General features: G+C 37.5%; 1 protein-coding gene across 5 annotated transcripts in view; it reads right to left on the bottom strand.

The window, feature by feature from the left end:
- MIPEP (mitochondrial intermediate peptidase) overlaps positions 1-14072 on the bottom strand; it is a 189513-nt gene that overhangs the window by 59847 nt on the left and 115594 nt on the right. For all 5 annotated transcript variants that reach the window (XR_004299262.1, XR_004299260.1, XR_004299261.1 and 2 more), the window contains exon 16: positions 13630-13749. Coding sequence is in view for 2 of the 5 variants with exons in the window: in XM_032403337.1 (XP_032259228.1) it covers positions 13630-13749 (120 nt within the window). In the remaining 3 variants the exon portion in view is untranslated. The remainder of the gene's footprint in view (positions 1-13629; positions 13750-14072) is intronic.

The following is a 14072-nucleotide window of genomic DNA, read 5'->3' as shown; positions in this document are numbered from 1 at the left end:
AGGGATCTGCCTTCCCACAGTCTTCTCCATGTTGATGGCAATGCTATCCTCTTGGCAGCTCAGGCCAAAATCCTTGCAATCACTTTTGACTCCTCTCCCTCTCTTATACTACAAATTCTATCTGTCTGCCCTCTATCTGAAACCCTCAGATGGCTTCCTATTTCATTCTCATTAGAGCCAAAATCCTTATACAAAGAGGACATTCAAGTGGTCTATAGACACATGAAAAAGTGCCCAGTCTTATTAGTCATGAGAAAAGTACAAATTAAAACCACAATGAGCTATGGTTCTATACTCCCAGAATGGCTAAAATTCAAAGGACTGACAATATCAAGAATTGGACAGGATATGGAGCAAATGGTGCACTCAAACACTGCCTGTTGGTATGCAATCTCAAGAGAACTATTTTGAAAAAAAAAAACCATATGGCAAGAGCTGTAATAAAACTAAAGTATACCCCATATTACTCCTGGGTATATACTCAACAAAAATAAATGCTTACACCTACCAGAGGACATAGACATGAATATTCATAGGAACTTTATTCATAATAACCCCAAAACGTATATAGCGCAAATGTCCGTCAATAGTGGGATACATAAGTAAGTTGTAGCGTATTAAAATGGAATACTTCAAAACAGTGGAAAAGATGGATTACCGAAACACACAAGATGGATGGGCTCTCACAGACATAATGCTGTATGAAAGAAGCGAGACTCAAAAGAGTACATACCATATGATGGTACTTAGATGAGGTCAGAAATGGGCAAAACTAGTGGTTACCTTGTGGGGAAGGTATATTGACTAACAGGTTGAAGGGGCCTCCTGAGGTACTAGAAAGGTGTATATCTTGATCTGGGTAGCAGTTACATAGGTATATACATATATGAAATTTCATGGAGCTGTATATTAAGATTTATGTGTATTATGTAAGTTATGCTTAAATAAAGAGGTAAAAAAAACTCTTCTGTAAATATTTGTTGGGCACCTACCATGCATAATAAGTAACCTGAAGAAATAATGAACAAATCAGAAATAGGCCCTGCTGCTATGTGAATTTCACTCCCATTTGGGAAGACAGAAATTAATCAAATGACATCAAGAAATTATGACGTGGGATGATCAATATGAAAAGGAAAGACCTTGGGTCTGTGAGAGTGTGCAACAGAGGAACTGTCTAGGCCTGGGGGAGTGACATTTCCAGCAGAGGTTAAGTGAGAAGAAAGGAGAGCGTGCTCCAGGCAAAGGGAAATAAGTGCCAAGAACCTGGTGCCAAAGAATGGAGGGTGTGTTCGGCCGGACAAAGCTGGAGTGACCCAACCACACAGGAATGCATGGGCCACACAGGTCTTTGGCCTTTAGCTTAAGAGCCATGGAAGGAACTGAAGGGTTTTAAGGGGATGGGTGTCATAATCAAATTTGTATTCAGAAAAGATCTCACTGATAGCTGTGTGGATATGAGAGAGGGAAAGTAGGTAAGGGGATACTCATTACGAGAACTGTAATTGCCCAGTCTAGAGTCAGCTTACCTGGGGAGAGAAGGCAGGAAGAGAGTGAGGAACATTGTTACCGAGACTGCAGATTTGATGTATCTTTATATCAAACATAAGTGATTTCAACTTCAGGTCAGTATGGGAGAAACAAGAGTTAACACCGGGTACCTCTATGGAAAGGGGCCAAGGGCCAGGGGGCCAGAGTATAGCGGAAACGTTACACTGGGAGACTTTTATATCTTACGATTTTTAGGCATGTGCACATCTTCTTACTCAAAATAAAATTAAAATGTAAAATTAATATCACTCAACGGGAGGCTTCCTTACATTACTAATGTTGCGCTTGGCCTCCCTGTTGGTCATAAGGCATAGAGATAAAAAGACATTGTAAAAAGCCTGGGTACTGTCACTCCATGAATAATAGCTAGGTCCCTGTGTCCTGCTCACAGCTCACATTCATGGTGGTTAAGAATATGATTTACCTTAGAGAATACTAGAGAAGAAGCTTCCTGAAATGTAAACTGCCTAAAATCTAAAAGACACACGTGCATCATTTAAAATATACAGTTTACCTGGTATAGAAAAAACTTAATATCCTGGATTTTTATTTCATTATATTTAACTTATGTAAATTTTCAGGGGAAAAAAAAGTGTAGCTGTGTTCATGAAAACCAAGACAAAAATAAAAGCCAGTGACTTGGCTTAAAGGACTCTATTATAAAAACAACCCGGGTAGTCCTATAATTTCCTCCCGTTTTAAATCAGTGAAATCTAGAGTTGCAGCTGTCCCACAAACTGAAACCATATAAATTTTTAGAAAATGAGTCAATCATGAGATTAAAGTTTCAATTTATAACACTTCTGTGTTTTAGTTACAAAGTCGTAAATAAATCTAGCATGACAGAGAAGGTAAATATTTTTTCAGTTGTTTATGCAGCCAAAGAGGAAAGGAATTTAACATGCAATTAACTACTTAGGTTTTTTTAGATATGCACCATATGGTCTTTGTATTTAAGAGAAAGCAAAAAATAAATATTGTTTTGTTTAATCTAACATTTGCTTAGCAACACCAAATACTCCAAATTCGTGCAACGTGAGCAGTACCTTCACTTCACGGAAGAGTTTTTCCATTTGTACAAGAGCTGGTGTGGAAGAATAGGAGGGAAGTAGAACTTCTGCCCCAGGAAGAAAAATAAATAAATGAATAGGAGGAATGAAGATTTTTATTAAATGATTTAGGTTGAATTCTTTGGAGAAAGAATAATGAACTTTTAACCACCCAGGAGCTATAGTTCTATTGTTTAATGGACAGCATTTTTTTTTCACATTAAAAAAAGGGACCTTATGCCATTTTTTACACCAACATCTGAACAAGTGTGAGGTTAAGAATAGCAAAGGTCAAAAGCAGACCTCAGAGTTCTACATAAAGACTCCTACGTGATCAGTTTCTCTTATCAGGCTTACCTTAAAAATAATGGGGAAAAATCTGATTGCCATTTTAATCTAGATGGTAGAAATCACTTAAGAGCTTATCTTCATGATTTACCAGTTTTTCTAAAATTAAAGCTTTTAATATAAAATCATCAACACTTGGTTCTACAAGATCAATAAGCTGTAATATAATTTTAAAGTTATGAAATCTCTTATGAAAACCTTTGAAATATACACTTAAAATTAAAACTTTTAAAGCATAATTTTTAATCTCTTTGAATGCACATATGTCAGATATCTATAAGAATTTCTATTCAGATACCCTGATACACTCACTTATATATTTTGAAGAAAGAAGCCCTTCAAAATTGGCTATCAAGTAAATAGGAAAGAAAATAAGCCCTAAAAGCAATAAATCAAAGTCTTCACACCCAAACTGTGTGTAGCAAGGCCATTTTCTCATAGTGGGTGTTTTTGTTTTTCTTCTTTTTGAGACCTAAAAGAAAATAACACAAAACTCCATACAGAAAAATAAATATGGTAAAAGTACTTTCAAAATCTCTCTGCACTCTTCCATTATATTGATTTCATCTCCCTATTTCCAGCCTTCCACATGGTTAAGAGGTCTGTTTGAAAGTTAATCTGGGATGAGCACACTATATAAACAACTGGGTTTACCACTGGTTGCATTCCATCTCCCAACTGGTAACTTAGAGGTTACTTTCCTTCACACATATTATCATGACAACACCAACATCAGCTTAAGAATCAGCTCTAAAAATTGAGCAATTTCAAGATGGGAAGCCCTCAAATTACATATAAATTGTATGCTAAAAGTTTATTTATTAGTCTGTTATTTGGGAACTCAGAACACACATCCAAAATAAATATTCTATAAACAATACTCCAAGCTACCATACAGTCAATGTAACCTGGAAATAATAGAAAAGAGCAGAGCATTATATCGTTGTAATTGTAGTAGCAGAAACAGAAAACAGTATTTTAAATTTTTTTTTAAGATTTTATTTATTTATTTGACAGAGACACAGCAAGAGAGAGCACAAGCAGGGGGAGTGGGAGAGGGAGAAGCAGGCTTCCCGCTGAGCAGGGAGCCCGATGCGGGGCTCGATCCCAGGACCCTGAGATCATGACCTGAGCCGAAGGCAGACGCTTAACGACTGAGCCACCCAGGCACCCCCAGAAAATAGTATTTTAAAATTTTAGTTTTTGCTGGTACTTGAAAAAAAGTTGTTCCAATTAGATCTTCTCCAACCACACTGGCTGATCTACTGTGTGTCCATTGCTGAAATATTCCCCTGAGTCATCTTCTAAATTTCCCTTCATCTTACTCAGCAAGTTCTCCCTGCTCAACGCTGTCTGTGACCATAGCTTATAGTTCTCTCTCTCTCTCTTTATCTCTATCTCTTTGGGGTGAAGATCTATCAAATCTATATAGCTCTAGCCTTGATTTGTTTTCTGGTCTTCAGACCCATTGATCCAACTGCTGTTCACAGGCATCTCCACTTGGATATTCTACTGTCACTTCAAACTGTACTCAACATCTTTGCACCCCTCATGCCATAAATATCCCTCCTGTATTCCATGTTCCACTCAATGTCCTCCTGGTCCCCCAGCCCCACAGATGGCCTCCTTCACATCATTCCCCATTCCTCTTCTCTTCTCTCACCTCCCAACCTATCAAAACACCACATCCCCAGCTCTGTCTGATGGCCCACCGAGCCCCTAAACCACTCCTCTAGTCCTCCTAGCCACCTGTTAATTTTTGCTTGACCTCCAGGTGGCTGGCCAGATCTACACGTGCACAAATTCTTACTGATGCAGAGTCATCACATCAGCAAGGGTGAGGAAGAATGTCAGAACCCAATGAAAAAACAAAAGGCCCCTCTTTTTCTCATGAATATTTCAGGTACAAAGCCCCCCCTTTGAAAAAATCAGGGTCTCAACATATCCTTTGTATTAGCTGTATTATGCTTCAAAATGTCTCAATCGTTCAGCTTTTATGTTCAGTCCATCTGCTCACAAAGCAATTTGAGGGGCTCAAAGAATATTTTGCTTAATAATGAAATATTTGGCGGACAGCCAGACAGAATGGTAATTATGTATACATACCCCCAAATAAGCCATTGCTAATATAGGTTCCCTGAGGGAAGGATTTTGGTCTGTTTCATCCACACTATATTCCCATCTCCTAGGCAGTATATGGCATACAGTAGGCACTTAATAAAAATATATATTATAAATATATCAATTGTTAAAAATAATTTACAAATGTTATCTATAATAATATAAGTAACATAATTGAATTAGAGTACAAATATGTAAATTGGGATTTGGAAATGGTTTTCTTTATGCTACATAACAAAAGGGTGTTTGCTCTTTGGCACAACTTCCAGCTCTTCTTATAAGAAGGTATACTATAGATAATTACACTTAGTGCGAATTATATAGATCTCTTCCATATAATTAGACATCATAGACATAAGTCTCAATAGAAATCAGTCTCCAGTGGCAGAAGCCTTTTGGAAATGATGCACCTGGAGCAGGTGGAAGCCAATCAGGTATACTCCCTGAGAAGCCCGCAGCACATGCCCACCCAAACAGATGAGGGGGCAAGCAACGCGTGGAGATCAGACACCTTCCCGGCTCCCCTACCTCAAGTAAAGTGCAACTCATGTGCCACTTGCACTCAGTGTAATACTGGGCTGTCATGAGTTTGTCACTGGATTTAAAAAACTGGAGCTTTTCAATGTGGAAGGAATAATATTCACAAGAAACATGCCTTCTTTTCGCATTCTTTGTTGGTGTTTGTTCTCACACCAATAATGACCAGAGATCAACATGTCGTTCAATCCCAGTAAGTGCTTTCCTAAAATATTCTTTTATTTTAGCTCTAATCAAGACAGGAAATTTTAAATTAAAATGGACAAGAAAGACAATCTTCTCAGACATATTATTATGATATTCTCATGAAATAAAGACAGGTGCTGGGGACTTTCTTGTTCTGTACACATCAGTGTTTTCTTTTTCTCCTTTTTCTAAGATTTATTTATTTATTTGAGAGAGAGTGTGCGCACGTGAGTGGGGCAGGGGGCGAAGGGAGAGAATCTTCAAGCAGGCTCCCCACTGAGAGGGGAGCCAGACTTGGGGCTCGATCCCAGGACCCATGAGATCATGACTTGAGCCGAAACCAAGAATCAGACACTTAACAGACTGAGCCACCCAGGCGCCCCCACATAACTGTTTTCAACATGAGGTGGGTAAAGGACAAAGAAGGTCTCACTGGCGGCAAGACTGATTTAGAGAATACTGTTCCTCCCAGGAGAGCTGCATGTGAGATGCAGCTTTACCAACTAAGTTCACAAACCTACAAAATTAGTTCAAACAAGTGAGATACAAATGAGTCATTAACAAATCTTGGAAAACTGCAGTCTATCAGCAGAGTCAGTTGTTCATGCTCTGAACTTGAAAAATACTCACGAGGCCAGAACCGAAGGATCATAAGGCTAGAGAAAGGTTTCGCCCCAGACTCTCCTTGACATGACTGTCTCTCAACTGCTCCAGAGTATTGGAGTATTATAAAAATAAATACAGCATTTTCTACTCTCTGAATAGATAATGGGGGAGATACACAATCATTCTGAGAAGAGATGATCATTAATATAAAAACAAAACATTATGCTCTGAATAGAATAAAAGTGGTAACAGTAGAAGACTAGCCTATTGGTACATGCTGTAAAGTTGCCCTCTACAACTGAGCAAGAGCTTTTTGGGTCCCTAGCAAACTACTGTTAGAATAGCAAGAAAATTACAAATTAAATTCATCCATATATTATACAGAGTACTTAGCTCTCTCATAAATATTAACAAATTGCTGACATAATAAGGCTATTTATTCACTTGAAAAATAAGCACCCATTATTTATTGCAGAATTATTAATGGAGCTTCCCCTGTCAAATAGTTGCATAAGTGCAGAGTTTGCTAAAATATGACCTACATGGGGCTAATGCCTAGAAATGAACCAGGAAGACTTTCATGGTCAGCAAGCTTGGGAACACAGCATGAGAGACTCATAATGTTCATTAGCTTATTGCAGATGCTGAGAAGCCCTGCAGCAGAGAAGCCCATTTAACATTATTTAAACGAGTACTTCTCAAACATAACTGATGGGATGCTTTATTCCCAAGAAGAGCTATTAATGCACTTAGGGAGACGTTAATATAGACACATATATAATCACCATCTAAAAGTTTAGACCACATTACATACATATAATTTGTGCAGTCTCTATCAACATTATGAATACTCTGTAGGTTGTTGTTTAAATTATTTTCTCCTTTTCTCAGGGTTTCATTTGAGGGAATAAAAGGATTCATTTGAGAGAAACAGTTCCTGGAGATAAGTTTATAGGAAAACTGTCACTCTTTCAGCCTGCAAGGCAGGATGCTCTGAAGTCCCCCTCCCCGGTCGATACTCACGATAAACCCGCAGTCATTCTCCATTACCTCCACGTCCACGCCCAGCCTACCACCTCGCCTTATGGATTCTGTCTTCTACACTGTTCTCCTGCCCACTTCAATCTTACCTTCTCCATAGCCACTTTCCTAGTTCAAGCCACCAACTCTATCCTGGCGCCTGAGTAACTTCCCAACTGGTCTCCCTAAGTCCATTCTTTACCACATATGTTGCAGCCAAAATAACCTTTTAAGACTTAGAAATATTTTCTACATACTCATTTCCTACTACATACTACTAAGATAGGGAGAATGATGAAACTATCAGTGTTATACCCACTACTGAGTTTAAGAAATAAGATACTTCTAAGACTTCTATGATCCCATCCGTTGTTCCAGAGGTACACCCCATCTGAATTTTGTGCTTACTATTCTTTCGCTTTTCTTAATAGTTTTACTGCTTATGTATTTACCTATGATAATGAACTTAGTTTTGCATGATTTTGAATGTTATTATAAATGTACACAGTTTAATTCTTCTGGAACCCTTTTTTTTTACTTGACATCATGCCTGTTAAATTCAATTGTGCCTGTCTCCCTCAATTTCCACTGAATAGTATTCCAGTCAATGAATATGACACAAAGTATTTACCCATTTTCCATTGACAGTCACTTGGGTTCTTTCCAGAATCCCACTTCTTTCTTTTTTTCCGTGTACAAACAGTGCTGTTATAAATCTTCCTATTCTTAACAAGACAACACTTCCCCAGGTTGGATATATGAGTTGTGTTGCTGGGTCATAGGGAATGTTCATCTTCAGCTTTAACGATAATGCCCAACTGTCTTCCAAAGTGGCCACACCAAATGTGCACTCCTACCCACACAGGTAGGAGCACCTGTGACTCCACACCTTGTCGACAGTGGCTACTGTCAACGGTCGTATTTGTTTGCCAAACTGGTGAGACTAGGGTGCTGTCCTAATACGGTTTGAATCAGCAGTCACTGATGAATATGGAGGTCATTTTATATGGCTCACTGCACATCTATGCCTTTTGCCCATTCAAAGCACTTCAAAAATACTCCTTATGTGGGGTTTTTTTTTTTTTTACCATAATAAAAAGAAAGAAAGAAAGAAAGAAAGAAAGAAAGAAAGAAAGAAAGAAAGAAAGAAAAAGAAAGAAAGAAAGAAAGAAAGAAAGAAAGAAAGAAAGAAAGAAAGAAAAATATCCCAGTTATAGGTGCTGAAAATATCTACTTCCAGTCTGTAGCTTTCCTTTCACTATTTTTTACATTTCTTTTGATAAACAGAAGATTCGAATTTCCATACAGTTGAATTTATCAGTGTTGCCTTATGGTTAATGCCTTTTATACTGTAAATAAGATATAAAATAGTCTGAGTAAGTAAAAAGGGAGCAATCAGAAGGCCATTCTTTTGTATTATCTTCTAAAAATTTAAAGCTTTACCTCTCACATTTGGGTCTTCAACCCACTTTATATTTGTGTGCAGAATGAGACCAAGATACAAGTTTCATCTTATCCATATGGATGATCAATCCTTACAGCACCATTTTTAAAAAAGACTAGTCTCTTCTTGGCCCACAGATCTACATGGCCACCAGCTTAGGCTCAGGAGTCCATAAATGTGTTGAAGCCACATTTGGGCTCCTGGCTCTGTTCCACTGTTCTATTCATCTGTCCCACACCAGTGTTACACTGCCTCAGCTCCTACTGCTTTATTTGGACACTAATCCCAAGTGGGCAAGTCTACCAACTTGCTGCTATTCTTCAAAATTGCCCTCGCTATTCTTGGGCCATTGCTCTTCCATATAAAACTGTACAGGGTCAAACAAACAAACCAATAGAATTACATTAAATTAACTGGAGAATAATACATTAATTGGAGAAAAATTTAGTATCTTTTTGGTACTAAATCTTATCTATAAATATGGTTCAATTCCTCACTTATTTAGGATTTTAAAAATAAAGATAATACACCTTCTATTTTAGATTTGTTTTCAAGTTTTTATTTAAATTCCAGTTAGTTAACATACAGTGTAATATTAGCTTCAGGTGTACAATATGGTGATTCAAACTTACATACAACACCCCATGCTCATCACAGCAAATGCACTCCTTACTCCCCACCATCTATTTAACCCATTCCCCCCGCCCACCTCCCCTCCAATAATCTTCAGTTTGTTCTGTATAGTTAAGAGTCTGTTTCCTGGTTTGCTTCCTTTTTTCTCCCACCATGTTCATCTGTTTTGTTTCTTAAACATATGGTATTTATATATATATGTATATATATATATATATATATATATATGTATATATATATATTTTGTTTCTTGAGATCATATGGTATTTGTCTTTCTCTGACTTATTTCACTTAGCATTATACCCTCTAGCTCCACCCATGTCATTGCAAATAGCAAGATTTCATTCTTCTTGATAGCTGAGTAATATTCCATTGTGTGTATATACCACAGCTTCTTTATCCATTCATCAATTGACGGACATTCACCTCTTTCCAGCTATGAACATCGGGGTGCATGCATCCCTTCAAATCAGTACTTTTATATCCTTTGGGTAAATACCTAGTAGTGCAATTGCTGGATCATAGGGTAGTTCTATATTTAACTTTTTGAGGAACCTCCATACTGTTTTCCACAGTGGCTGTACCAGTCTGCATTCCCACCAACAGCGTAAAAAGGTTCCCCTTTCTCCACATCCTTGCCAACACCTGTTGTTTCCTGCGTTGTTCATTTTAGCCATTCTGACTAAGTGGGTAACCAACTCACAGGTGATATCTCATTGTAATTTTGATTTGTATTTCCCTGATGAGTGATGTTGTGAATCTTTTTGTGTGTCTGTCATCTGGATGTCTTCCTTAGAAAATATCTATTCATGTCTTCTGACCATTTTTTTAACTGGATTATTTGGTTTTTGGGTGTTCAACATTGTAAGTTCTTTATATATTTTGGATACTAACCTTTTATCAGACATATCATTTGCAAATATCTGCCTTTTATCTGTTGATTGTTTCCTTCACTGTGCAAGAAGCCTTTTATTTTGATTAAGTCCCAGTAGCTTATTTTTACTTTTGTTTCCTTTGCCTCAGGAGACATGCCTAGTAAGAAGTTGCAATGGCCAAGGTCAAAGAGGTTACTGCGTGTGTTCTCCTCTAGGATTTTGATGGTTCCCTGTCTCACATTTAGGTCTTTCATCCATTTTGAATTTATTTTTGTATATGGTGTAAGAAAGTGGTCCAGTTTCACTCTTCTGCATGTGGCTGTCCAGTTTTCCCAACACCATTTGTTGAAGAGACTGTCTTTTTCCCACTGAATATTCTTTCATGATTTGTTGAAGATTAGTTGGCCACAGAGTTGTGGATTCATTTCTGGGTTTTCTATTCTGTTCCATCGATCTATGTGTCTGTTTTTGTGCCAGTACCATACTGTCTTCATGACTACACCTTTATAATATAACTTGAAGTCTGGAATTGTGATGCCTCCAGCTTTGCTTTCTTTTTCAGGATTGTTTTGGCTATTTGGGGTCTTTTGTGGTTCCATACAAATTTTAGGATGGTTTTTTTAGCTCTGAAAAATGCTGGTGGCATTTTGATAGGGATTGCATTAAATCCGTAGATTGCTTTGGGTAGTATAGACATCTTAATAATATTTGTTCTTATTTTAGATTTTTTTAGTAGGTACCTCATACTTTTTATTTCCACAATGGTATCTTTAAAACTGCTTTTCAGTTTGTTGATGATAAACAGAGATGGAATATTAATTTTTATATATTCTTCATCCAGAAAAGTTGCTAACTTCTCATTAATTTCACTAATTTACCTATACATACTTTGGATTTTCTCAGCAAACAATAAATCATCTGCAAATAATGACAGTTTTGTTACTTCCTTTCTAATGCTTATATTTTTTCTTTTCCTTGTCTTATTGCCCTAATGAATGTTGCACTGAAGAATTCCAATGAGCATCCTCGACTTATTCTTTATGGAAATGTTTGTTGTAAGTTTAATGATGAACTGAATGAGGAAATGCAGAGGTTTCTAAGTAGGAAGAATAAAATATTTATGCAAACCTAAACAAGCCCTTTTTCTTTAAAAAAAAAAAAAAAAAAAAAAAAGCCTTAAAAGAATCTTTCTTCTCTAAATGTAGCTATGCTTCTTCTAAAGACCCCTCAAAACAACGTACTCAAAGGGCTATGGCTACTGACAATAAACAAGGGAAACAATCCCAGTGAAGAGATAAATCTTTGTATTTTATCAAAAGGAAGTAGGACCAGGATAGTGGGCTTACTAACATCATCATCCTTTTTAAATTAAAAATAATTTACTGATAGTTGATTCAGAATTTGGTTCACACTGTTATCTCATCTTTGTATATTTACTTATTGCACAAAAGAATCCTGGATGGTAGGGAAGTTTGAGTTCTCTTCTAAGGAGAGGTAGAGCTACATCACTATATAACCTAAGAAAAAGAAAGGTAGGGTGGGGGGGCAAGCAGCTTGGCCAAGCTCAAGTTCTGCCACGTAGGAAAGCTTCTCAGCTCCTCCTAATTTTGGCCTTCCTATGACTTTACCACTTTCTGGGCATGTTATGACTACACAGAGTTTAAGTCACATCCATTTTAAAACTAAGCAAAGAAGACTATAAACTGAGCACAAAAACACATAAGCACAACAGCACATGAATCAGGCAGTGTTCTGTAAACTGGAAAAAGCTATTAAACCTAGGTAATTGTTATTACGATTTATTCCACTGAAGAATAGTTAGCTTATTCTCATTACCACAAATTTTCACTAATATAGATAATCCAGAGTTCAATAATACATGGCATTAAAACAATAAATTACACAGAAAGTCAAAAATAGGTATGTAGTATGACTAGCATTATCTATCTGAAGCAGATGATTAAGCTTCTAAGACAACCAAAGCTATTGATAAGTATTGATAAGTATTACGAAGATAAAATACACTGTTACTTTACTTGTCTGGTCAATTTGAATTGTTCCCATGTACATCTGAGTATCAGGACCTGAAGATCCACTGGACAATTAGCACTTACTGATGAGCCTCTTAGCGCGTATGGTACCCAATACCGTAATAGCATTTATTCGGCATTACAATTAACAAAGCACTTTCACATTCGTTCTCTATCAAACTGGCCTAGCCGGAAGAATACAAACCAGGCCCTACCAGCAGCCATGACACCACTTCGTCAGGGCTGCCTGCCTGAGAACAAAACAAATCCCAAAAAAGACAGACCCGAGAAATGGAAAGAAAGAAAGAAAAAGAAAGAAAAACGTTTTGAATGATATTGTGTAAGAACTAACTAGATCCAACTTACCTGATATACCCTTGCACCTTTCAGTTATGAGACTCAATAAATTCCCTTTTCAGCTTAAGCAATAGGAGTTGGGTTTCTACCAGCTGCAACTGAGAGTCCCGAGTAACATAAGTGTTGGTCGCATTGCTAACTGCACCAGCCAACACTGTCTCCGCCACACCCAGCTTCCTTACAGGAGCCTTGGAGCAATGGAACAGCATGATTTCATGAACCCCAACATAACCTAAATGGTCTTAGAGAAGACATGTAATGCGTATGAGCCTCAATATGAGCCCCAAATATGGGGATATTATCTAACTTGTTAGAGAGTGAAATTAGAGGTTCTCTTGCAAAGCAGCTAGATGGAATCTGGCGCCTATCACTCAATAAGTGGTAATAATACTCCTGCTTTCCATGCTGACTGGCCATACTAAATGAAATAGGATATGCAAAACTTATATATAATATAATATATATTATATATTCCTGATACAAATAAGGTACTCAATAAATGTCAATTTCCCTTGCAATGGAAATGGTTAGGGGCTGATAATCACATTCATCTTATATCACTAACCATCTTTCTCACTATAGGAAAATAACAAAAAAGAATACAGACTAACTCCAGTGACCTTTTTCACCCCCACCTTCCCAGGAATCCAGAAACACACTGCTAACAGGAAGAAAATAAGCACATGTGAATGGATGGTTGGAGATACTAAATGGGCCAGGCAATTTTTAGCATTTGCCCGTAGGAAACCTTGACCTAGGTGTAGGGGTTTCGAATTCTGCAAAGAGGAAGGTGACCATGACCTACTCACTCTGACGGAGACACTAGCTGGACCGTTCAATGGCACACAACAGAATCAAAATGCAAGACTCACAGTATTTGGAACGTATGGCAAGCCATAAAATTTCTCCTGTGTTTCCCTGAGAATGTCTGTAGTTGATGTCCTCAGGGGGTGCTTCCCATGGTAGATCTGATCCAGAGTGGCATAAAAGACCTAGATAGATGAAAACGTCTGCTTAGTTTTGGCAGTCCATCCTTCCATCTAAGATGTGGTGGGCCAAAGGTGTTATATAAGTGTACCAGAATAATAATTACACATACCAGCTGAAAACATTCACAAATTTAAGTGTATATGGCTTGAGACGTATTTTGTACCACATTTAAGACCACGCTGATGATGAAAAGGAAAGCTCTCAACCTTTTCATGATGAAGGATATTAAAAAATTTTTGAACCTTATCTACAAGGCACTCTTTATGTACAATGGAGTAAATTAAATTTGTGACCACAAAACTGGAATTTGGCCCATAGATATCTA

The sequence above is a fragment of the Phoca vitulina genome, unplaced genomic scaffold (assembly GCF_004348235.1).
Source record: "Phoca vitulina isolate PV1807 unplaced genomic scaffold, GSC_HSeal_1.0 scaffold5, whole genome shotgun sequence".
Lineage (NCBI taxonomy): Eukaryota > Metazoa > Chordata > Mammalia > Carnivora > Phocidae > Phoca > Phoca vitulina.
This window is presented reverse-complemented; position numbering and strand designations above follow the sequence as displayed.